The following is a 27,600-nucleotide window of genomic DNA, read 5'->3' as shown; positions in this document are numbered from 1 at the left end:
TACAATATTACATATATACACTGATAGTATATTCTATTCAACATGTTATTTTTTTACAATGCTCCGTTTAATATATTGTCGCATTATTCATTAGTAGAATTAGAGTCATTGAACAACCTATCCAAATTTAAATACAGTAAACTCCTGATAATCCGTGTTAATTGAGACCTAGATGCACGCATAATCAGTTTCACAGTAAGGGCCACCCTTAAATTTCGGTTGCACTATATTCTGCCTTAAGAAGAATTCTGAGCACAACTGAAGTCTTTGTGTACTGTGTCTCAGCTTGTTGAAAGATAAACAATACGACACACCATACAAACACACACACACCACACAAAAACACAAACACACACACTTCTTTCTCACTCCGGTTGATTTATTTTTAAATGTTACCCTCTCGCCGAATGCTAGCCATAGCCCATAGAACAATCTCTCCAAGTGCAAAACATGCTGCACTAGATCTTCCACTAATTCAGGAGGTAAATCTGTTGGTCGTCCAATGGGTACAACAGACTTTTTTTGATCGGCTGCATACCTCTTTAAGTGTAGTTGGAGGTAAATTAAATCTCCGCGCTGCCTCATTCAACCCGACACCATTCTTTACAGCATTTAGAGCTTCACTTAAGTTTTCTAAATGTTTTTAAATGTTCCCCTCTCGCAGAATGCTATCACGGCACTGCGGCAGACAGCCACGTCACTTACCAGTGCCGGCCAATTGGCCGCCCAACAGGCAGCAGACACAGTTCATGATGCTTTGCAAGCACTTCTGAGATATTTTAACTAAACAATTTACACTTACTCGTAACATAATTATTAAGAACCAACACAGGCTAATTATTTAACCACTCAGTGCAATCTTAATTTTTTTTACCCAAAATGAAATACACAAGGATTGCACTAAACTTTTTTTAAAAAATCAGTATAAAATGTGAAATCCATACGCAGGTAAATATAGTATTATGCAAGAAAATCATCAATGTAAGCAGTCCTAAACTTAAAAAAAAAAATTCTATGGAAATTATATTATTTTTGGCATCCAAATATTCAAATGTTGTTTTGTATGTGCAATCCAGACCATAGCTAGCTGTACAATGTCTGGATTTTTCACCTAAACTAACAATAATACAACAAAGTTCTACATTTTTGTGTACATAAGCACACTAACTCAAGGCAAACTAAGCACATTTTATAAACTGGCTATGAATAATGTATGACATAAGATGAAAAGCAAGTTACTGCAATGTTTTTGATGTGACCGTGGTTGTACAGATGAGACATTGCACTAACCTGCACTAAGCAGTCGGCTGCCATGATCTGAAACGAGGTGTCCTCAAGCAGGATGCAGAGAACACGAAGGAGGTGATTGTTGTTGGCAGTGAGAGCAGATATAGACACCCACTCAACGAAACCAGTCAGCGTCAGCAAACCAACCTGCATTCCATCACAGGAGTAAACAAAAGAAATTTAAAAAAAAAAACCTGAATAGTGTTAAATTTGGGTTGAGATTAAACATAAAAGAAATTTGTTCCATTACCTTACATGTTTTTATTATAATTATTTTGGCTCCAAAAATGTATATATTACGTTTTTGACTGGGCAGCACTTGGTAAGACTGCTAGTTATTGACTGGGCAGCACTGGAGCCCCCAGCCAGACTGTATACAAGTGTTCCCACAGAAACAAGCCCTCCTTGTGCTGTCTGCCCCGACACCGCCAGCAGAGGCGTCCAGATGGCAACAGCACTTTGACGCTGCCGCCATCGTGAGTTCAGATTTAAATGGCAATATAGGTTCACCTCCAAGGCAGATGGGGGGAGGCAGGTTTGAATTTTGGTAGCCACACTAAACAGACAATCTGTTCAGGGGGGACTTTATCTCTATTAGATACTCTTATCTAATATGCTCATAACATGCACTTGCAAATGCATCGTGTACATCTCTATTAGATACTAAAATACATGTGACAATTTACTGAATTTGAAAAACTTACTTTTTTGTAATAAATATTATTAGTAGTTAAGAAAATAATTTGAAGTAATAATATTTGTATTTCAGTACGCAAAATCTTCCACTAACACACAAATAAAAAAAAACTAACGTCAAAAATTGTAATCTCATATTGCTTATAATGTAGGCAAGTTGTATTCATAAACTGTGGATGCTGTCGCACCCTTTATAGGCCTACGTTTTGATGAGTGATCAGTAATGGTACGTTAAAATCGCAATTGAGATAAATGCGAAATAGATGCGAAATATCCGGGTTTTTGCAAAATATATGTGACGATTTACAAAACTTGAAAGATCATTAAAAGAAGTGCCGATTGGCCCTACACAACAAATAACTAACTTTGAGAGTATTCACTTCAGCACAAAATATTATGTTCAGAATAAGACTTAACAAATTAAGTACACCATTAATGTTTTAACGGCAAATACATACGTTATTCAGGGTTTGGCAAACACAGTCGTATAATTTTGGTCACGCATTCGCATTTACTGTCGAATGTAATGTAAAAAAAAATCCCGTCCATGCCCGCTAACATAGTGCGAACACAATATATCAATATTATTTGTTTGAAAACTATTTAGCATGCAACATTATCTAATCAGCTGTAATCAAGACGAAAAATCTTTCGATTTTGCTATTTTTTGCTTCCGAGGGTTGTTTACTAACAAGAAATTACAACATACAGCATGGCACAAGCTCGCCACTCGCCGCGAACAAAATCTGTGATTCGACTAATCGACTTCCTACATAGATGTAGTTCGAATATCGACAACAGATCGCAGCACATCTGAAGTGCTGCCGTGTTTATCTGGCGTTAGAAGTTCGAACTACTTGTACGTGCGCAAGCCTCAGCTTACGGTCGGCACGCTCACACTGTCCGTTTCAAGGCGTTTATTATCGCATGCACTTTTAATTTTGCTGTGCACGCACTGTTTTGGCTGCTTTCAGATCAGATCACCATAGTTTTGTGTGTACAAATGTTGTGACATTTGTCCAGTCGTTGCATTGTGTTCATTTTGTTACATTTTTTTGTGCATCGGCGGAAGTAGGTATAATTTTCTCTAGATATGGGGCGACACAAAATAACTATTAAAGACCGTGCGAGAGACTACAAAGAAGAAAAATTTTATGTAAGTGATTCGGGAATTTCAATTTGTATGTAATATAAGGTTGGAATGGGAGAAGAAAGATAACTTGGACAAGCACTGTCAGTCAGGTGGGCATAAAAGCAAAAAAAATTCTGTTGAAAGTGACCCTCACTCCAGCAAGTTGCAAGCCAGTTTGTTTGAAATAAATGAAAATGCAAAGAAAGCCAAGCAGGAAAAATCAGAATTTGTCATGGATACTGTGAAGATATTCCTTCAGGCAAACATACCACTACATAAATTAGATACCGTATTTGCTCGCGTAAAGGCCCCACCTGCGTATAAGCCTCCCTCCTTGTTTTGTAAACATTTTTGAGAAAAAATTTAAAAACATGTTTTTCTGGGTTTATCTGAGGGCAGGGCAGCTTGGCATGCATCAAACAGCAAGCCATGTATTGTCAGCGGCGGGAGGTGATTTTGTAAGCGGCAGTGATACAGAGACTGGTATTATAGTTTGTCCGCTCTCAGTAGGACTGTCGTGAGGCCTGACAGACGTACGCAGTTAGTCTTATCTCAAACGACATAAAGATAAAGAAAGCTGGACTCGCACGCTTGTGTTGATGTGCAGTGTTGTCGGAGAAAAAGAGGGGTAGAGAAGGAGGAAGGGAAGTAACTGGTATTTCTAACACTCCTTTGTCTGGTTGGCTGGCTAGCTGGCAGGAGGGAGGTTAAGCCACACCTCCGCCTCTCTCCCCCCATCGCAGCGCTGCCTCTCCCCCCTGCTGATCGCTGCCTCTCTCTCCCTCCTGCCACGTCGCTGCCTCCCCCACCCTCTCTCATTAGAACAAAGACGCACGACTTCCCAGTCGTTCCGCCAGCTGTTTCATTTAATGAAAATTTAATTGGTGTTTAAATAAGTTGTGGCTGTATTTCATTTTGCTTTTATTAAATGTTAGTTTTTCATACCTGAAAAAAAGAAAAATCTATTTTTTCCTCCAAATTCGCGTATAGGCCCCCTTCCCTTTTTTGGAGTCGAAAATTTGGAAAAAAAAAGGGAGCCTTTACGCGAGTAAATATGGTAATCCAGCAGTGCGTGAATACTTGTCAAAATATGTTAAGGGATCTGGTGACTTGCCAGAGGGCGACAAGTTGAGACGAGTTTATGTAGAGAAGTGTGGCGAAGATGAGAGAGAAAGACTTTGCAAAGAATTTGAAGGAGAAGACATTGTAATAGTTGCTGATGAAAGGACTGACATTCAAGGACAATGTGTTTTTGCAGTATTGTTTAGAACTGTAAACAGTACAGCAAAACAAAAGGTTCCTCTTGCCAGTTGCTCTTTTCTTGATACAGCTACAGAAACCACATGTAGTCAAGCCATAGTATATACTGTTCAGAAATATGGCATTTCATATGAGCACATTGTTGGTCTGGTGTCAGATTCAGCTCGGTATATGAATACCTGCTTCTCTGCTCTGAAAGTTCTTCTGGAGACCATTTGATACATTTTAAATGTTGGGCACACAAGATTAGTCTCATTGGAGATGTCTTTATGACAGAACAGGCTTATTGTTAACCTGAAAATGTCCTTTCTTCATGGTAGAAAGATAAAAAATTTGTGTATTAACATTCTGATGTCAGAATACCCTGAATTACGTCCTGTGTTGTTTACAAAACCAGTCATCACAAGATGGAATTCGTGGTTTAAGAGTGTTGTCTATCTTGACAAACACCTAGATCCTCTTACAAAATTTCTTTCTCAGTATGAAGATAAAAATGCAAGTAGTCTGTTGGTATGCGAAACACTCCCAACCCCAGAACAGGAAATGCAGGTAAAGACATAGATCACATTCGTATCTGAAATCTGTCAACCTCTGATGACACTGATTACTATTTTTGAAGGCTCTGAGTACCCTTGTGGTCATATCATCTGGGACCACCTTGAAAGAATAGATTTGTCATTGGGGAGACCAGCAAAAGGATTCTTCCCAGAAAAAACTGCAGCATTTTTGTCTCGTTGCAACAACACAGTGATGAAGACAAAAATGACTGAAAACCTGAAAAATGCCTGTACAAAAGCACACATGAAGCTTGTACTGCACATGGGTCCATGTGAAGCCAACAATCTATACAGGGCATCAGGCAAACTCTTCGACCCAGCTGTTGCAGGACAAGTAGTGAAGGTTGAAGCATCTGTTCATGCAAACAGATCAATACTGCCTGCATGCAAATCTGTGGATTTGAAATTTATGGAAGGCTACCTATATTTCCATGAGCAGTTGGTGAAACAGCTTAAAGAAGTAATCAAAGTTGATGTTCTTCAGATTTTGTTGGCAATGTGACCAAACTGTGAAGAATTTAGCTGTGCAGCTATCAAATCTCTTTGGTTACCAGTCAACAGCGTAGATGCTGAAAGGTTTTTCAGTAGCTACAATCTTGTGCTTACCGACAGGAGGAGGAAACTAACAGAAAATAACTTGGAGACTTTTGCTATGTTAAAGTTCAACCAGTAGGATTAATAATATTTACATTGTGGGTGTAGTACTGTAATGAAAGTGAGTGGACATATAGGTATGGGTAAACTGTTGACTGACAGTACACAGGAAAAAATGTATATTTTAAAAACTATTTTTTTTCAAGCTATAAATAGTATAAAATGTTTGCATCTTAATTTTATAGATGCTGCAAAATGAAATTTTTCTCAATGTATATGTGTTACAAAATGCTATTTTCCTAATTTTATAAATGCTACAAAATGCTACAGATCACAAAATAAACGCTATGAAAGGTGTTTGTAAATGCTCTTTTAACGTACCGTAAAACCGGGTGTCTTTGGCCACCCTGAGGTGACTTTATACCTAGGGGTGTGAAATTATGGTTTTAAAATTTAGCCACTTTCGTTTCCAAAATCAACAATTTCTGTGTTTTGTGTTTTTATAGGAATTTGCAGCAGAAAATAAGGATAAAAATATACGTATTTTTAAATTTGTGACCATGTACACTGTAATGCTATGGGAAACACTTTAAACTGTTTTAAATGGACTATTAACTTTATGACTAGTCAATAAATTTACATAGTTTCACCACTATCCGCATTTAATCTCTGTTAAAAACAATTTCTCAAGTGGTATATTTGCAGAGATAAACGCCTGTGTAGTTTTCATGATGAACTTTTCTGTCTTCTCTCATTTTTTTGGCAACAGTAGTCACTTCTTCCATCGTGGCTAAACGTTTGCTGCTGACACCAGCTGCACTTCCTAACCTAACTTTAACGTGGTGTTTACTGTTGACATGTTTTACAACAGTGTCGCGCCTTTCGTGGTCAACTCTACAATTGCACCACTTGCAAAATAAAATCTAGTTAGAAGCATATAAACCCTCACATTTAAATTCTTTTGCTCGGGACTCGGCAGTAGGCTTTAATTTCAGCATTGTTTTGAAGCAGCAACGTAACGTGTGTACGTGACAAAGGACTGCCAGTATTTACGCGTAGCCAACGTTAACAAGCCAAAATTGTAATAAAAATACCAGTATCTATAAGTGCTGGTAAAATAAAATTACAATGAAATGGTGTTACGTTTTGAAGAAACTAAACGTATATTAACTCGCGCGAAATTAGTTGGAAAGGACTTAATATTCAACTTTTTGTAATTAGTTTTAAGTCGCGTTCATGGAGTTATGTGTTCTCGTATGTTGGCGATTCTGCTAAAACAAAGCGAACGTTAGAACGGAATAATATTTATGTTGTTACCTCAGTGAACGTGATATTTAACCATTTATCAATGTTAAAAATGCTAAGAAATTAGTGCAATCTTAAAAATAAAAGAATGTATATATGTATAGTATTTTACGTCAAAACATGTTCACCGATATAGCTGATTTACGCTGTATATTGTTTTTCAGATTTAGTAGTTTAAAAAACGGATTTTCGTTTTATGTCGTTTTTAAGTCCAATTATCGCGTTTTTTCGCGTAAAATGGTTACACCATTTTTTCACACCACTATTTATACCACATAAAGAAAAAAGTTTAAATTCAACTAATTTTATACTTATTATGTTAATTCTTATTTATTATTCATGTGTTCGATAGATACAAAAACTATTAAGTGAAAAATATGTATGAGTCCCAATAATTATATTTTTTTATTTTGGTAATACTGCTTGTTTACTTACTTGTTACATTGCATGGATTTTTTTTTATCTGAAACTTTTATCTGCTGTTTAACCTAGTTATAATGCTGTGGGCTTGGTAAGTGTTTAATTCCATTATTTATTTGTTTGACTTAAGGTTTTAGTAACACATTTTCATTTGTTCTTTCATTTGTTTGTCATACTAGCCTTTAACCAAAAATATGTCTTAAAATAGCTAATTGGGTTGTCTTTGTCCTGAGAAAAAGTTACCCCTACTGATAATTTTTTAATTGCATTTTTAAAGAATATTTCTTTGTGTGATGTGTGCATTCTACATGAACAATAACTTTATTATTTCATTATTTATTACTTTACTGTTGCAGAAGAAGTGACAACATAAAAAATGCCACGTGTGTACAAAAAAAAGGTGGGAAGTAGGAACTACTGCAACTACACCTCAGAGACACTTGAAAAATGCCTTCATGCAGTGAGAAATGGCACTGTCAGCCAACGAAAAGCCTCAAGTATGTACAAAATTCCTATAGCCACATTAAAAAATAAATTAAAGAACAAGCATGGAAGAACTGTGGGGGGTCAGAAAGTATTTTCTGACAATGAGGAGGAAATTTTTGTTCAACACCTGATTAAATTGTCAGAATTTGGTTTCCCTGTGACTGAAGATGATTTCCGACAAATGGTCAAGCAGTACATAAACAAGAAGGGGGCAAATATTTCTTGCTTTGAAGACAACACACCAGGGGCAGACTGGGTAAAGCGATTCTTAAGGGATCACCATAGTGGACAGTGCAATCAGCAAAAAAACTTACACCTATGCAACCACGCTCCATACAGCTATGTTAGTTACCTGCAAGACCCTTGCATGGGCACTGGCCTCCTTGCTGCTTAGCTGGCTGGTCATGATCTTGTATTTACTATAGTGTTCCTCCATGATAACTAGAAAGAAACTCAAGATGCTGGTCATATTTGCCGTGAGAGCCTGGTAAATTTCTCTCCTGCGCTGGGTTGCTTCTAATGTCTGCAATAAACATATAATATACAAATGGAGAAAAATACAATAATAGTTGCAGCAACTAACTTTACTTTTCAAGATGCAATGCCATATTAAAGGTAGCAAGATCATGCATCACTAACTAAAAAACTGCATTAACAATTTAAAAAGTAATTACATCAGACTACTAAGATTGTAATATAATCCATTCCTATTGATATTATACAATTCCATTGTGTATAACCAGTTATTTTTTTGTAATTAGCAAGAAAGGAACATACAACACTCACTACATGTAATAAATATTATTTCAATAGAATGGTGTTCTGCAGTTATGTCTTCTAAATAACATAAGCAGCAGGTTAACTTGTAACTTAATGTCTTCCTTACTATTTTCATGATAAAATATAATATCTTATAAGAAAAACAACTTAACATTTCTTCGTATATATATATAGACACACACACACACACACAGACACACACAGACACGCAGACACAGACACATACACAGACACACACACACACACACACAAAATTTGGCTCACCTAGCAGCAGCTAGCCACAATACTTGCCAGACACCTACCAGGGTGTCCAGCAAATATCTGGTTTCAAATTCCAGTACATTTCCCACATTCCCTAAAGTATTCAAGTACAGGCTTGCCTATCCTTCTAAACTTTATAAGTTAAATAAAAATACGTCTTGTAAATGCATTGTCTTAAAAAAATTTTGATTGCCAAAAATCTTATGGTTAGAAAAAATTACTAATCTTAAATAATGGCACTTAAGCTTTAATAAATATTTCAGGTAATAAATATCTACTTACTAAAACAAATTAATTGTTGACCAATAAAAAAATATGACCATGTACACCTAACTCAAGTGCTTTCAGAAAAGAAGTGTAGCCTAGGCCTACTACTAAAGTTTAGGTTGTTAGTATGTTAAATAAAATACAGTTTAAGAATATGTAGAAGCAATTATGTATCTTAATTATGTTTTATTATCTGTTTTCAGTAAGTCAAAATGTACTCAATGACATACTTCTGAACATAATAGTGCAAGTATGTCCGCAGTTAAAAAAACTTCCTACTATGTACCATTATATATAGCGTATAGTTAAATAAACAGTATATCATTATATATATACTTATCGTAAAGTACATTTAATTTCACATTGAAACACAGCAATTTCATAAACATTTTTCCTCAGATGTAAACATGGCCATGTACACTGTAATTTTTCTAATCTTAAAACATTGATATTAAAATATAAAGAACTAAAATACAATCTCATGATTTCATAATCCTAATCTATATTTAATTCTACATTGAACAACACCAATAATTGTAAGTAATAAAGAAAATACATTTTTCAAGCGAACCTCTAAACTTCAAAATTACTGCAAAATATATTAAGTGGTAGATTACTATTATTGACAATCAGCCTGTTTAGTAAATTAAAGCATTCAGTTACTATATTTTATTATTACAACTTTGCACACAAGGAAGTACCTTAAATCACAAATGTTGCACTAAATAATATACAACACAAAAATTAAGAATTCATGAAATTCCTTATCTCACCAAGTTGACTAATGCAAAATTCGACAAGATAGGCCTACTCTTTTTCCTTCAGAATTGTCTGTATAAAACTGATGATACAGCAGTTCTGTCCAAAGTTTAATATTAAATATGCAGACAAGAAAATAATATTTTAAAAATACACACATTTGATTAAAAAATATTTTTAAAGACTAAAATTACTTTTGTAGCTTATTTATTTGCTCTTCAATTTTTTGTATTTCCACCTGAGTGTCGGTTACTAACTTTCTTCTCTTTGATTCCAATTCTTGAATTTTTCTTGCCACCTTTACTTTTTTTTCTTGACGCTCAATCTTTGAATTTTCTTCTTTCCGTTTTCTTTCAAGAGCTTGTTTGTACCTCATATGGGCTTGCCTGTAAGAGTTTATCATTGCTTTTGTAACTTCTACTCTCTCTACACCACCAGCTACAGAAACAGCATCAAAAACACAACGCTGGGCGATGAGTGATTCCTCATTCATATTTTCAATGAGGCATTCAGTATTCACCGAGAAACCTCTTTCAAGGTGTGAGTTTCCATGTGAAAGTATTAACAGTTGCTGCACAAAAGATTTCAATTTTTCCCACTTTGAACCTCTAAGAAGCATCATCCAGAAAGAATCTAAACGGGTATCTGACTTATTGTAAGATTTCATCTCTGTTTTGATGAGTACATCATTACAAAATTCTTTGTAGTCTCTGGCAATATCATTTGCTGTATTAATTCCTGCTATCAAATTGCCTTCAGTTAAAATTTCCAAAGCTGAAGAAAGATAGCAGTCACCATTTCCAGCAGCTATAACAGCAGGATTCAAACACTGCAAAGATTTTGTGAGTGGAAATTTAAGTGGCGACCGAAACATAATTTTTGCCACAAGAAGCTGAAAGCAAGTTCTGCAATCTTTGCGAAAAAGTAAGAGCTCTTTCTGGTTGGCTCCATCACATTTCCTAAGAGCCTGTCGTGTAGCATATCCTAAATCTACTTCTTCACATCTAATAAGATTTTCTTTTTTCATTACATCTATATCCTTGAGCTGACAACTTTCAATAATGTTCCTCTTCACAAACTTGAACATAATGTTTTTCATCAAACAAACAATTGCCTCGTAGAGGAAAGGTGCTACTGGGGCATCTGTTTGAAAGTCCCTCAAAAATGGTTCCATTTCTGTGGCCAGAGACTGGAAAAGTGTTAGCTTGGCTAGAAGCAACTTGTCTTTTACTGAAGCAGCAATTATTTGGAAGCTATGACACTTTGGTTCTTTCTTACTTCCTGCAACACATGTGACATACTTGCGAATTCCAGGTAAAATTGAAATTGCTCTAGCTGCTACATTAGCATTTTCCAGCCACCTAATGCCACAGAATTTCAATGGAAAATTTCTTTCGCCACAAACCTCTACAAAATCTGCACGGCGAGCTGGAACATCTTTAAGATAGTATAGAGCACGCAGAAATTCAATTATATTCCAAGCAGTTCCTTTGATACCAGCTTTGAAACTGTTGTGCATAACATGAAGGCCACATGAACCCATATCAAGAATTTTAGGATCTTCTCTGCCTGGTCTTAATTCTTTAGCCATGTCCCTTTGCAACTTTAAATTTACGTTGGGGCCATCCATTGACAACTGCAAGATACAATTTAGATCTAAACCTTCCAAGGCAGCCTTCAAGCCATTCAACAAGTCAGATGCTGCAGTGTGTTCTAAAAACACTGAATTCAAATATCTAGTGGTGACATGATTCTTGGAAGTGTCCCAATAGCGAAGAGATACATCCATCTGTTGTTTCTGGGCTACTTTATTCAGAGACTCGTCAAAACCCACCACAAAAAAATTAACATTTTTTACGTCATGCATTAATTCTTCATGGAAATAATATCCAAGCCCGTACACTATTGCATAAGAAGTTTTCGACTTCTGCAATTGCATACCCTTAGCAATTTCGCTATCTGGGAACATAAGTGTAAACAAACTCACACTTTTTGCTGCACTTCTCAGTGAAGCATGCGATACTACTGTTTGCAAACACCACAGAATTTCCGCTTTTGTACAGCTGTCCTTTGCTAGAAAATCTTTCATACTAACACTACTCACCTGTTGCTGCACATCTGAGTTTACATCTAATGCATTTAAATCTTGGATGCAAATATTCTTTGTAGAGTGAGACGTTTGAGGAGTGGAAGCACTGGAACACATTTCCTCACTTTGTGACTTATTAGCTAGAGTTGAAAATGAACGAATTGACACAGTTTTCAATTTGTCATTCAATGCCCTCTTATGTTCCATGCCTTTACTATGGCTTACTACAGCTTGCCTGCCCATACTATCGACTTTAAAAACGACACTACACAATGTACAGCGTGCAAGGTATATATCTGTAGGGCATGGCGAAACCCAGCTGAATTCTTCAGTCCATCTGTGTTTGAACTTAATCTTTCCCCTTCCTGTGCGACCCATCTTACAAAAAGTGCAAAATTATTATTTTCACGTACTTGTTACTCCTCGCCGAGTTTTGCAGCACAGTTATTTTTAGACGTCTATGCACACACAGGTCACATATATTATAAACTGACACTACAACTGAACGAATTTACGCAAACATTTCATGCCATGGCCTCTCCATAACCTCTTTTAAGTATCATCACAATAATTCACTAGGCCTTCAACAAAACGGTACGTATTCGACAGTATAAGATACAAACGGTAAACAAATTCACGGACAACATTTGATTTAACGCAAAATGCCTACTGCAAACATCACTTTTCACAGTTTAGAAATGTAAAATTCAAACAAAACAAATATGGCGAACGAGTGAAAGTTCATTTCACAGAGTCAAGAACAATGCCTATGCAGGGCAGCCAACAGCATTTAACAGAACATCTCAATGTTTTACCCATGTTAGCTCCTGCCAGCACAAGCGCCATTTTCTGATTAGATTGGCTTGTTTGGAATTACACCGCTTTTGCGCATGCACGAAATGTATTTTATTTTTCGCGCTAGCCAAATTGTCTGGCTGGCACTACTTTTGTCTCTCTATTCTATAACATTTGTATAGGGGCTGGCACTCGTGCGCTGTATACTTCTTGCTCGCGCTGCACTGCAGCAATAGAACAGTCACGGGAAAGAAGTGATCATAGCACTGCTGCATTGTTTTTTTTGCCCTATATAGCGTCTATGCACGGTAGCCCATGGGCATAAGCGATCGTGCATTGCCATACACCAGTTTCCCGTTTTCCACGTAAATATTCCGTACATTCCCGCACAATCCCGAGCATTTACACAAACAAGTACATTTCCAGTACTTCCAGGAATTTCCCGATTGCTGGACACCCTGCCTACTGGGCTAGAATTAGCAGAGGACACAGTAACATGGTTTCTAGTGCTAACACATGTAACGTTGCAAGGCCACTGCCCTCCCAGCTAAATCATTTTCTTTTAAACTCTTTTTTGTATATGTAAGTATTAATAAGTCAATGTTTTTTGAGCGGTGTATATATTTTTCTAAAATAGTATAAGCAGACGTTATGGATATTAATATATGTTGTAAATAAGGTTTGACTGATATTTATAGTTCTTGCAAAGCTTTTCATATGATATTTTACCGTTTTTATGTATTTAAGGGTTGATATTTGCACTTGCTGTGTGTTTTAAGAATATACGTTGTATTTTAACAGACATTTTCAATCATTACTATTTTCTATGTAATTGTTCACAAATAAGCCATTGTACTGGATTTTTGCCTGTTTTGGCCTACTTTTTCATGTTTTTTCTAAATAAGTTTAATTTTGTCAAGTAATTTGTATAATGATTGCTGTTTTTAACATTCATTAACATATTGCATAATGGTTCTAGAACAAGGAACTGTGTCTGTGACAGATGTAAATAGAGAGAAATAGGGATATGAGATTTGTAAGTAAGAGAGAGACAGACATTGAGATTCCCTGCCAACAGAGACAAAAGCTGGGATTCACCACTGGTCGTGGGAACTGAGTGATAACTGAGTGTGAGAGAGAGAACGAGAATGTAAAGTCCCTGGCTCTGTGTATAGAAAACTGTTTTCAATGTATGTCGCACATTCCTATTGGCTTGTGATTTGTAGTGTGAATGAAGCGTGTGTGTGATTGGTCGGTAAGGTCATGTGACTGCCCTCCCTGCGTGAAGGACACAGTGCCATGATCTCACCAGTCATCTGTCGATCGTAGCACTGCGAAGGCGCGTTTCGGCGGTATCTCACAAAAAATGTAGTTAAGTTTGGGAGAAATATTTTAACGTCGGTGGTTAGAGCCATGCTGGAGTCTTAAAAGATTAACCTATTGCTTTATTTGTTATTTTGAACATTAAATTAGAAATTGTGACCTTCGTCGTCGGCATTTCGGCTCGTGGCTACTGTGGTTAGCCAGGTGAGGTCAGATTGGTGGCCACACACTAATCGTGTACTTCCAGTAAGATTTTGCGGAAGGACTTAATCTACGTTATTTTTTGATAATTCTCATCGCCCGAGTAGTAAGCAATTCTCGACAGGTGGATGTACTAGTTGAATGAGTGAGAGAACTGTTTGAATGTAATTGGATTCAGTTGTTTCATCTTTCGAAAAATAAAACAAAAAAACTTTCAACGAAAGTTTGCTTTTTATTTCATAAAGCGAACTGTTACACACAATCAGGCTCAAGCTAAATTTCAGAGCAGTTAACAGCCATGTTATATGCCAGTCACCAGACGGACTGGGGTAAGAGGGAAAACTTAACACTGTCCACAGTGCTGAAATCCAGTACAGAAGCTTACCATGTTGCTTGCCGGCCACCAACAGGCACTGGCAACAAGTGGGAATACGTAACACAGACCACGATGCCTAACATACTCTGGCTCAATCTGATTTCCTGAGAAGCAGCCAGGCACATTACTTGCAGCACACCAACCGGGCTGGCGAGCAGAAAGAAATCATACAAAGTCCAAGATGTTTAACACACTCTGGCTAAAGCTGAATTTTAGGACTGCAGCCAGCCATGTTAAGGGGAAGCTTCAAGGTCACAGTAGTTGTGAATCATGGTTGCTAGGTAGTGCTCGGGTGAAGCGGAGAGTGAGAGATCGCGGACGTGTCAGAAGATGAGTCAAAGGTATTGTTCTGGAGGAAGGGAGAAACCGGCGTTACCACGTGGTCATTCGATGTTGCCAGCTCTGGCCCATTGAGGAAAGCAGGTTTCAACTGTCAACAGAGCCGTCAGACGAGCTCACAGAGTTTCAGCACTGGGAGCCTGGGACGGCCGGACTCTATATTTAGCATTGTATAGAGCAGTAATTGTTTTTAGGAGATGCATTCAGACAACACAATGCTGATAATATAACATTTTTTTAGCAATAATTCTACAACCAATGGTCATTTAAAACTGGTTCTTTTTTCTACGTGTCGAAATGGATAAGTCAGGTTCATCATGCATATGCATTTCTATACATTCCATTAATGTATCACATATCATGTTTAAGGATGACGTGCACCTGCATGTCCCATCACACAAGCCCCATCACTCTGTCGTGTTTTTCTCGGTCGTGACGGGATTTCTTTACAAAATGGTAGTTTTCTTCTTTTTTATTTTATGTCCAAACATACTCTCCGAATATAAAATTTAGATCATTTTAACTATTTCACGTAATATATGCAAATATTATGCTTAAGTGACTAGAAGCTTTAATAATTTTAGAAAAATATATATTTTTAATCGATTCAAGATATAGGGTGTGAATAAATTGGTAATAATAAAAAATTTGGCATTATTGAGAAATGAAACAATAGCAATACTAATTATATAAGTAAATATTTCAAGGCGCATATTTCAAAAGAAATAAAACTAGATATACATGCATAGAATTGCAAGACAAATACTATGAAATGGAATGTTAAAAAAAATATGAGAACAGAATCCTCACACAAACATATTTTTACTTAAGTTTATAAAAAAATATCCAAGTGCAAGTAGAATTGTCATACCAAAGAGATCTGTATTATTCTTCAATGTTTGTTCTTAGCTTGGAAACTTTTAGATTGAAGTAATCTAACTGTTAGTTGTATTGAAAAAATTCCTTTGTTAGAGTGAAATCTCACATTAAAAACACAAAGAGAAATGGTTTGTACTTTCACTAAATATTCATTTGAAAACCAGTTGCCAAGAAATATTATGTAATACTACAAAAGAAAATATTGTAATTTGTACGAGACATTGCTATGGTGTTTTCTGCATTTATGAAATATGGTTTCAAAAACAATACTGTATATTTCTTTTCGCACTTACGAAAATCTGCATATAATTTTAAAATATGACTGATGATTTGTACTAGCATAAATTTTTAAACCATGGAAAAGATATTAGAAAAAAAAAAAATATATATATATATATAACAGTATATATATATATCAGTATATTGTCTCCACTTTCCTGTAAAAAATTACCCAATATTTCAGTTATATATTGGCTATAATAATGGTAAAGTTATCTTTGACGTGCTTTAAACAACTTTAGGTAGCCTCCCTGTGCCTTTGAAGGTTTTATGATATTAATTTTACACATGCAAGGTTCCTGCCCTTTAAAATATTTCTGCAGAATTACATAATATGTGGACATGGAAACTTTATATATTTTCTCTTTTATGATTTATAAGCCTATGCCAGACTGACAGATGGCCATATTAGACAAAACAAAGTGGGGCACCAAACCTTAAATTGTTTGAACTTCTTTTACCTGAAACAAGGTAGGAAATTAAAAAAAAAAAGGAGAATCAAATCACAGCCAAGACTTATCAGTCCAGATAGGCTTAGGAGAAGAGATACGGAAATTTCGCAAATATTTTTGTTGCAAATTATAAAGCAAATATTTATTCTCTTCATTGTTTCCTAAATTTTCTATAAGTGGCCATTCAATCTAAATTTAAAAAAAATTTATATTTATTTGTGTGCTTTTCATTACCAAGGAAATAATCACAAAGCGTTCATGGACAAACAATCTATGGGCAGCATATATTTATACATATGAAAATTTGTGCTGAATGTTGGAAAAAAATTAATATACATCTCATTAAAATATCATTTATTTTGATTATGATAGTTTTTGTTAAGCTGCGTACTTTCCGGGTAGAGAAAGAATGGTAAGAATCAAGCATTAGCATTGTTATATGTTTTAAAATGCATTTCAACTAAGTATAGGGGCATTCTTACATGAAACTGATTCATGAATTTTTATTCTATTGCTGAGAGAAATAATCTCATAATAACAATTAATAAAAACTTGAAATCTTTAAATAAAGTTTCATCCACATATGTACATCTTAACAGCTCAACTATTACACAAAATTGAAATCTGTTTTAGTTGATTGCATTTTTTATTAGATTCTGTAAATTAATGTAAGCTAAGAGTTGGTCAAAATATTTACGTACCGTAACTTTCTTTTTGTGTGTAAGTGAAAAAAACTTAGTTCCACAAGTTTCAACGCAGAATAGGCATATTTTACAGATATACTTCATTATTTATGAGTAAATGTTTTTGGTAAAATATTAAAAAGGAATTGATTCTGACAGATTACCATTATTTCTTAGTAATAAATAATGGTATAAAATTCCTGGATGGCGAAGGCACATGTTTATAAACTGTTTTATGATGCAGCGATATGAGTTAAACCTTTATAAAGCTATTTATAAGATGATCTAAACATTGGTATTCCTAACAACGTAAATAAATTCAAATGAACACAATATAGGATAAACTTTTCTTAAAAAAACTGATTTAACTTCTGTTAGAAAATTTAAAGCCAATGGCTGTACAAATACTGGTAATGCGTAATATTAACAAAAATAGTTTCCAGTAGTAAAAATAATTATTACATAGAATTACCACTTTTTAAGTGGTTGCGAAATGTGAAACACACTTAAGAAAACATAGTGGGTTTGAAAAGTAATGTTTTTTATTTCATATTTTAAATAAATTCAGAATAATAATAAATAGTAAAATGAGAAGATAAACCATATCAGTTTTAATAACTTGAGGACATCTGTCATTTCCCTCCTGGTCCATAGGCCATTGCCCATCACAGTCTTGTCCTGGCGTGAGTGCAACGAAGTGATTCGAGTGTAAGTGCTGGCGCTGCGAACGACGGTATCATTTTGTGTGTATTGCTTTATGCTTTCAGGTATATATCATTTACTGACTGGCTGGAAGAGTATTTGAGTATTATCTTTATTCTATGTGAGATTACGTCAGCGAGTAGACCTGGAATCGCGCATCACGTGTGCCCCACTCCCCTGCTTCCTGCTCGCCGTGCGCCAGTGCGCAGGAGGCAGTCTTAACTCGTCCCTCCTCCGCGACCGACACCTTGAAGCGTTACTACCCGCTTCCCCGCTGCAGAGTTGTAATGGTTCATCGTTTAGTGCAGTCGTGCTCGGCCAGTGCATTAACGACATTAAAAGCGCATGCAAACTACCCAGTGAATTAAGGGTTCTTCCGACGTCACGGAGCCTTTACGGTACGGACTGAGAGACCTAGTCCCTTGCATTCCGAGCTAGTCTAATAGTTATAGCTTCGGGACTACTGTATACAGTTGTGGTTATCCACCTCTAACCCAGACGTTTCGCTACACCGTGTGTACTATACCCACTTCCCTTCATTAAAGGTGCACGGGAACGCGCTGGTGCCACCCGGTAAGGCTCAGCTGTCTGATAGCACCAAGTATAGTGTTCTGTGGTCTATTGAACCAGCCATGTGTCTTTCCTTCCAAATAGCATCTCGAGCAGCCGACAGCTCGAGGGGTCACTGTTTTCCTGGCCACCTGTAGTAAGCCATATGGTGAGGACCCTTTTTAATCCCTGAGTTTTCATGCTAGTCGGTGCCCATGTCACGATAGAGAAACATTCATTACAGGGGTCAGAGCCAGGTGCAGTCATTTGGCGCCCGACTTGTGTGGCTTTGAAAACGTGAAACTGGCAGGCTCTAAGTCATGAAATCCACCATTATAGCTGCAACAGCGATTCGCATAGGGGTCATTCCACGCCAAATCATCCAGGCCATGAACCCATCTGTCTCAGAATATTATGAAACTTGATGTACTTTATCTATGTATCATTTTATGAACACAAATAAATTTTTATAACATTTCGTCTAACCGTTTCTGAGCTACAGGCACTTAAGCTGGACCTGATTGTAGTAAAATGTGTATTTCCTGAAACCACACAGACTGACAGTTTTTCTCATTTTTTTTCCTCGTAATCACAATTATGCACCGATTTAGCTGAACATTTTGTAGTCTACTAAGAATTTAATGCAGATCCTGTTGATGTATTGCAATTAGTGTTTTAATATCACCATCATAGTCAAAATTTACTTCAAAGTTAAGAAAAACAATTTTTTGATAATTTTACAGGCAGTATGAAAATCCTCTACAACGTTTTTCTGTCACAAGATAACCTCACTACACCATATACCATTGCAAAGAGGAGACAATTTTCTACAAGATGGTGGAAAAAAACTAGTGGACTTTTGAGTTTCCATTCTTTGATGAGGTACAACCCTCAACTTTTACAATCTTTTGGTACTTTGTAACTATACTTTCAAATTCAGTCCTAAAATATTCGCACAACTGCAACGTTTAATTTTTACACTTATAGTTAACAAAACTTAACAATGAATAAATTATTTTAATAAGCTCACTTGTGTAATTGCCAAGAAAAAATTACAATTAAAATCTTAATACATACAACTTCACACCACTACATGTGTGATGACACCACTAACAACAAAACAAGACCTGTGAATCAATCAGGAAGTTTCAGAGGCCTAAAAGTTACGTTATTATATACAACTTGAAATTTACATGACGATAATTCCATTTAACCGTTATGTACAAGCATTTAATGTTTGGTTTTAGATACACACGTGTATAAAATAATTTATTAGTAACTTTGTGATTGCTGAAACTCTTTTAGATTAAAAATAGTTAAAACATAATTATTCATTATAACTCACTCTTAATTTACAATTTTGAGGACTTCAGTGATTCCCACTTAACATCAATTTTCTTCTGCGTGGAAAAATTGAGTGTGTAGAGTCGTCCTTGCATTGTTGTGGTTTCCGGAGGTTCAATCACACACAAGATGTGTTCAGAGCACACATAACATTTGTCCATTTTTTCTGGCCAAAAAATGTTTTACTAGGTCCATGAGGGTGCATGAATTGAATGTTATAATCTCCTTCCTCTTCATTTATCTCTTGAACTACACCAATCCACCATTTTCATTCATAAACACAAGCAACATAACACTGAAGTTTTGGCAACTCCTCGGTGGGCACTGGATTATCTGCTGTGAATATTTTGTATCTGAGGGAAATTTCTGAGTCCAGACTTGTTTTCTTTGTTATTATTTAATTTGCTGATACTGGTTTGAAATAATGAAAGCTCCTCGTTCCAGTAATTGTTTTCCCAGTTGAAAATCATTTTTCAAGAAATACTCTGCATCTGTTGATTTCTTCTTCGCCAAGGAAAAAGAAAGTAATGCTTGAGAACTAACTCCTGCAAAAGTTAACATATGCTCAACAGTTATTTGGTCATCTTGTAGACTTTGCAGATTTCTTCTTGTAACTGTCCTCTTCACAGAACCCCCTATTCCATCACATGCTGTTTTTCCATGACTTGTAGCATGAAATGTCCAACATGCTTCAAGCCCAAAATCTTCAAGAGGACAGCACAAATTAATCATACTTTTAAAGTTTTTGTACTGGGCACTGCAACTGTCTGTAATGCGATTCCCGTTTTCCATCACTGAGGCTGCTTGAATGGGGCTGTCATGCTGGAGCACAGTTAAAAAGGAAGAATGTGAACCAAGTATCCTTCGTATTTTAAATTGCCGAGAAGGGCAACTTTAAGGTTAACTCTACGAGTCAGCAAAAAACTGTACGTGTTTGACGTTCGATTTTCTAACCCGTACTCCTGTTTATAAAAGTTCATAGTGAAAGTGAAAAAGGTATTTTTGAGGATGATTACTTTCTTCTTTTGTCTTATTGTTAATTGGAAGTAATGATCGGTGTATATAAATACATATAATATTTTTTACGTGGTGTAGCAATGCAGGAATGCAACAGCTATGCAGTTTAACGCTTTTCAAATGTTGTACAAAATAAAAAGGTCAATATATAAGTAACTGAAGTTACAATTAAATTGAAGTAATCCATTGGAAAACTGTGATACTTTGTGTATGATGCTAAATTTGATAAGTATGTGTTAGAGATACTTAAAGAATTTAGAAATTGCGTGAACGACATTCTTACTGACTCAGAGAAAATGACTAATAGATTATTTTTGTGAATTGAATCTAGTGAGAAAAAGCAGAGTTTCTTTAAACTCGCTGTGGTAGTGTATTGGTCGAGGGTTATACTTACAAGCAGTATTGATTGCATGATGTTCCTTAAAATGGCATGTATTACCTGATATTTATATTTTCTGTGATATTTATATATATTTGTTATACAAATATGATCATTGTCATTATGATTTTAGGTTTTTTTTTATTAAGGTGTTGATCTCTAAAATAAAAAATATTTATTGCTGTTATGAACAGATTGTGGTATAGACTGGGTGGTCAATGCATTCCCTGGTGCACCAGGTCAGGAAGTTGTAGTATCCTATAGCATGTTAGTGATTTTGTAGTATAGTCGTGCACGTGAAAGATGCAAAATGGAGTTGTACAGTCTGAGCTACCCTGATGCGCTGTGAACATAATCCCTGTTTTATAGTTCTTTATTCTGATATTTTGGAAGTGAGTCACCTATTATTAAGTGTTGTAAGTTGAGAGTATTTTACTTTTTTATGCAAAGTTGTTGCCATTTTGTAAGAATTGTTTTGAATACATTACTTAACCACTGCTCTCTTATTTCTTTTTAAGTAACTGCCTTCAGCTTAGTCCTTTTTTTGAGTGTGAAGAAAGGTCAAGCAGGGGGGTAGTTACAACTGAACACATAATTCCTATGGTGCCCCACAAGCCACCTTTTGGGAAGGTGTTTGGGTTCAGGCCCCGCGAGCAGGACACTATTCAGAGACAGATAAGTGAGATGCTGCGCGACGGGGTTATCGAACCCAGCACCTCTCCCTACAACTCACGAATAGTAATGGCATCAAAGAAGGATGGATCACTGCACTTCTGCGTGAATTTTAAGCCTGTGAACCATCTTACGATCCAAGCCCCGCCTCCGCTGATAAACATTACTGACACTATGGCCGGGTTGGGTGATGCGAAGATCTTTATAACCATTGATCTGATGTCCAGATACTGGCAGGTGCCACTTAGCCCCGCTGACCGTCCCAAGACAGCGTTTACGGCGCCTGACGGTCGAAGCTTCCAATTCTGTGCCATGCTGTTCGGGCTGACGAATGCCCCCGCTACCTTTCAGACCATGACGGCTATATTGGCAAGTTCGCTTACTTAGACGATGTCATCATTTGGTCCCGTGGGTAGGAGGACCACGCCCACCACTTGGCGTTCGTCCTAGGCACAGACTCACCTGTGTACCCCAGAAGTGTCACATCGAGGCGGAGGAGATAGAGTATCTGGGGCACGTCGTGACAGCTGAGGGATGCAGTCCGAGACCCGTGCAACTGGAGCTGATTGAGAAGAAGCCAGAGCCACACACCAGAAAAGCAGCTCCAGAAACTGATGGGACTACTGAACTGGCTGCGGGCATTCATCCCACACTTCTCAACAGTCACCGCTACGATGACCGACCTTCTGTCCGCCAAGACCAAGTTCTGGTGGACAGCCGCGCAGACGATGCCCTCCGCCAAGACAAGTCGCTGTTTCGTCACTGTCACACCAGACCGCCTCTTCATCCAAACTGATTCCAGACAGGACGGGATGGGCGCGGACCTCTACCAGGTCGACGAAGAGGGGCGGAGGCTCGTTGTCGAGTATGCCAGCAGCAAGTTTAGCCCGGCCAAAAGAAGGTACCACGTGAACAAGCAAGATTGCCTCTGGTAGTTTTGGCCATCCATAGATACTGCCACCACCTCGAGGCCCGCATGTTCACGCAGCATACCGACAGCCAGTGCTTGCACTGGCTCGACTCAGCACATGGCCGGAAGTCCAAGTTCGCTCGTTGGGCAATGATTCTCACAAGGTTCTCCTTTACCGTTGAGCATGTGCCAGGAAGGGCGAATCAACTGGCTGACGAGCTGTAGAGGCATCCGAACCCGGACGAGTTTCACGACGACCAGGGGTGGGAGGATCACCTTTCCCCGGCGCCAGAGCCTGCTGGCGACTGTCCCAAGCCCCCACCATACACGCTGTTTGCGCTGCTGGGGCCACCAGCTGCCATTCACGACCCTGAACCAGCCACAGTAGCAGAGCTGCTCACACGGGTGCGCGAGGAGCAGCACCGGACCCAGACACGCGTGCATGCCGAGCCGACTGTGGGACCTGGTTGGTCCCAAATCACCAGTCTGGAAGCGCTGCTCCAGACTAAGTGCCCCCACAGTAACAGTAGATCGCAGGTGTACACGCCCCCAGCAGTCAGACCCGCCATTCGGCACTACTATCATGACAACACACTAGCCAGTCATCCCAGCACAGTACAGACAGTGTGGGACGTCAAACAGGCTTTCTACTGGCCGGGTATGGCCTCTGTCGTCAGGCGTTACGTTCATGCCCGCCGGATCTGCCAGCAGCGAAAGTCCCACTGTCCTAATGGCGAGGAACAGCAGGTTCCACAACAGCCCCAGCTTCCTTTCCACACGGTCACTGTGGACATTATGGGGCCGTATCCTCGTACCCCCCCAAACCGGCACTTCATCGTCGTGGTTACAGACATCTTCACCCACATTCGCGGTGGCCAATGTGAAGGGTGGTACCCTGATTGCACTTCTGGAGTGTGAAGTCTTCCTGCGATACGAGTACCCCAGTGTCCTACGGTAGATGGGGGGTGGAGTACCAAAACACTCCCACCTACCAACCACGCGCAAACCCTACAGAACGTAGGACTCAGGACATCAAGACTCAGTTGCACATCAGGTTAGACGAGGACCATACGAAGTGGGACCTGCACCTCTCCACCCTCCTGTATTGTCTACGTCGTAGAACCAACGTGGTGACGGAATACTCCCCAGACGAACTGATGCAGGGCCGGAAACTCGCCCTGCCCGGGGAGGTCCGGACGGGAAGTCGTGGAGCAGGCTCCAGTATAGGAGCTGAGGGAGGAGGTACAGCAACGCCAGGCACATTACTTGGCGCAGTGCACCCCCAGTCAAACCGTCCCCCCGCCCCGCTGACCCCGGGTCAGCAGGTCTACGTCCGGTGCCACCAGCTGTCGGCTGGTGACCAAAGGTTCTGCGCCGGTTTGGCGCCAAAGTGGCAGGGCCGCAGAGTCATGGCCCAGCTTGGGTCCCAACGGGCGAGAGGTGAAGGTCCACCGGGACGACCTCCGGCCGGCCATCGCTCAAGCGGACCCGCACCTGGTAGACCTGACTTGGGGTCCGAGAGCAAACAGCAGCCCCAGGTGAACCCCAGTCAGTCCCCGAGAGACCGAGGGTGACACAATGAGACACGACTGACCTGCAGCACGGCCACGTCCTCCACCAGACGCAGGAAGATGAGCAGGACCATCTCCGTCTGGGTCTCGCCTAGAGTGCACGCCTGACTCAGCTCCGGTATCAGTTCGCTCCACTGCTGGGGCCACTCCCGTTTCACCATCTCCACAACCACACGAGACAGTGCGTTCTTGATGTGGCTCACATCCTGCAGGTGCGGTGGCATCCCCTTGTTCAGGAGCTGCATTGTGTTCTCCTGCAACACCACACACTCATCACAACTTACTGCCAATATGCACTTTATATCATCTTAACTATTAATTATACACTTTTTTGATGCCATTCATCACAGAAATTGTAAACATCTTATGATTACTTAAGAGTCAATATATTGCAAGTAACCTACATTCACTTCACTTTATTTAAAGGAATCTAATAGTGTTAATTTTTGTAATGTTCTTGTGGTGTACATGGTAAAAGTACTTTTTTTTTACAGTAGCTAAAAGATATCTAAGAATTGTAATATTTAAGGTCATATTTGTATTAGGTTAAAATGTTAAAAAAAACAATTAAATACAATCAAAACATTTTCACTTTTAGATAGATTTCTAGAAGTTAATTTTGCTCCAAAGATATTCTCTAAAGATATTTTGTTTGCCCTAAAAAATTTCTTCTATCGTGGCAATATTCCAGTCAGGCACTTGTCCTGAACCTTGTACATTATTTACAATTTGTGTTGCCTCTGTTTGCAAATGCCTGAAATCTCTGAAGAAAAATTAGTAATTTGTAAATCAGTTTTGTTTTAACGGCAGAGTACATTAGTAATGTACTGGGATTGAGCAGGTTTCCCCAGAGAACTGTGCCGGACAAAATGCTGATTTTTCACAATTCATAACAGATAGTGTAGCTATATGAATAATTTTATTCTAATGTTTAAAGATAATTTTAAATCAGTTTTAACTTTGTTAAATTTAAATAACTAAAGGCAAAGTTTACTTACGGCAATGTACTTACATCTCGAATAACTTCAACTTTTTTTTTAATTTATAGAAATCAATTAGTATTGAATGTACTTTATAATTCCATGAATTAAACATTTACCTAAAAAAAAATTTGCCAAAAAAGAGATATTTATAAATTTTGCACAATTATTATTGTTTACGACTAAACCAATTTCTTTAACAAATCTTTGATTCTGTTTTAGTCAAATACTGTGAAATAGCTAGAAACTAAAGAAGTTTATCTTCTAACAAGACAAATTTCAACTTAATATATAATTATATTTTTTTTACATTTACTTTGAATGAAAATTAGTTTTAATGGTTTTTAATAAATACTGAGATATCAACTATAATGTCCTCCATTCATCTTAAAATTAAAACAAAAAATTCATATACTAAACAAAGCACTTTATCGGAAATAACAGATAAGATTATTAAATATTGTCACCTGCTACTACAGGGGATTGCTCACCTCCCAAAATTTATCACTTATCAAAATATTGATTTTAATGATAGATTATGGTGGAGGGTGTTGAACTCAACATCCCCCATCGATCAGTTTGTCTGTACACAGACTGCGTTGATCACAGAAAGCAGTCAGTTGCTAGGAGGCCTTACAGATGGGAAGGGACATGTCTACCCTGTTTTATCGCGTAATCGTCGCAACCATATTTTAGGCTGTCAAAATTGGGATAAAAAAACTTCTCGTGTAAATGTTGCATAATGTTTTTGGTCCCGCTAGTAGATGCCGAGCGCTTTGTGTGGGTATCTTTTCCGTATAAAACTATGTATTTTAAAGTTGAAATCTAATATTTATTCGGTCATTAACACTTACTTAATAAATTAACTGGAGAAATACGAAGTTGTTTGACGTGTAAATTTTCTTATAAAGACTTTTTAAACGTTATTTCCTTTATCTGATCGTCTGCATCGCCACGGTGTAGGTATAATCTAAAATTTAATTTCGGTCATTACCACTTATTTATTTAATTAACGGAAATACAAAGTTGTCTGACATGTAAATTTTATTTTATAGACGTTTTTAAACTGTATTTCCTTTATCTGATTGTCTGTGTTCCTGCGGCGTACCGCTTATAAAAATGCAGCCAGCGCATCATTCATGTTTGGTTATGTTGCTTCCTGTATAGAGCGCACGCACGTAGTTGAATATCGATATCTCGCCGATTGGATGCAACGCGCGCTCTCTGTCAGGTGCCGAGTTAACTACATTTGATAGCCCGCATTCTTTCGTGGCAAGTTTGTACTACGACACGTTAGTTCACGTCAGATTCAAGTGGCTTGCGTTCGCGTTAGAGTTTTGGTTTTTCTATTTAAAATTGAAGAAAGGTTTTTGTTTAAGGAATTATTAATATAGATTGTTTGGCATGCTCTTGTATACTCCACCATTTTTTTAAATAAACATACTTTCCATACTTTTGTTTTTATGAATAAAAAATTTTTTTTACGCATAATCGTCGCACCCCTACTTTTCAAACTTGATTTTAGAATAAAATGTGCGATGATTATACGAGAAAACACGGTAAATGCCTCCCCCTTCCTCAACCCACCCCTGCTAGATGCAGACAGCATTGCCAACTGTGCTGGCCTTCCCGAGATAAAGCTGGCCATGCGTGCAACTGCCCACCGGCCGGGCTTCAGTGCTGAGGGCCAATCCCACCACCTGAAAATACTTTCTTATACATGCTGAATGTTTACACATCCAAGAGGAGATTCTTCCCAATGAATTTTAATTTGATGAAATAAATTTTTCAACATTTTAATGAGTTTAAGGTGAACTACGGATCAGAAATATTTTGAGTAAAAATAATAAATATACAAAAACTTACCACCAGTATTTTACCATTTTGCAAAATGGGTGAAAAAGAGGTAAATATTGTTTGAGGATAATTATGTCTCCGAAGCAAACCTTGGGACCAATAATAAACACACACAAACTACTAACCACAATGTTACAATTTTGCAAAATTAAAACCTTAAGGGGTAAAAAAGGGGTGTATATTGTTATGACACGCACAGGTGGCCGGCCTCAGTTCAACACCAGCTTCAACAAGCAGTGGCAGCAGAAACATTGAGATGCCGGCCTGGCCACTGTTGTGAAAATAAGGGGTAGCAACAGGGAAACAAAGATTGTTAACAAGGACGCGGGCCACACCCCAGAGCAGGGCTTCTCTGGGGTCGGAGACGACAGAGCCGGGCGCGCCATGTGTCTCTCGCCG

The 27,600-nt window shown here is 37.9% G+C and overlaps 1 protein-coding gene across 1 annotated transcript in view; it reads right to left on the bottom strand.

Annotated features, from left to right (window-relative positions):
* LOC134531594 (exportin-5) overlaps positions 1–27,600 on the bottom strand; it is a 298,110-nt gene that overhangs the window by 248,723 nt on the left and 21,787 nt on the right. The window contains exons 3-5 of the mRNA XM_063367321.1: positions 24,388–24,618; positions 8,090–8,260; positions 1,291–1,434 (exon numbers count right to left, since the gene is read on the bottom strand). Of these exons, the coding sequence (XP_063223391.1) occupies positions 1,291–1,434; positions 8,090–8,260; positions 24,388–24,618 (546 nt within the window). The remainder of the gene's footprint in view (positions 1–1,290; positions 1,435–8,089; positions 8,261–24,387; positions 24,619–27,600) is intronic.

This window comes from Bacillus rossius, chromosome 5, assembly GCF_032445375.1.
Source record: "Bacillus rossius redtenbacheri isolate Brsri chromosome 5, Brsri_v3, whole genome shotgun sequence".
NCBI classification, from domain to species: domain Eukaryota; kingdom Metazoa; phylum Arthropoda; class Insecta; order Phasmatodea; family Bacillidae; genus Bacillus; species Bacillus rossius.
This window is presented reverse-complemented; position numbering and strand designations above follow the sequence as displayed.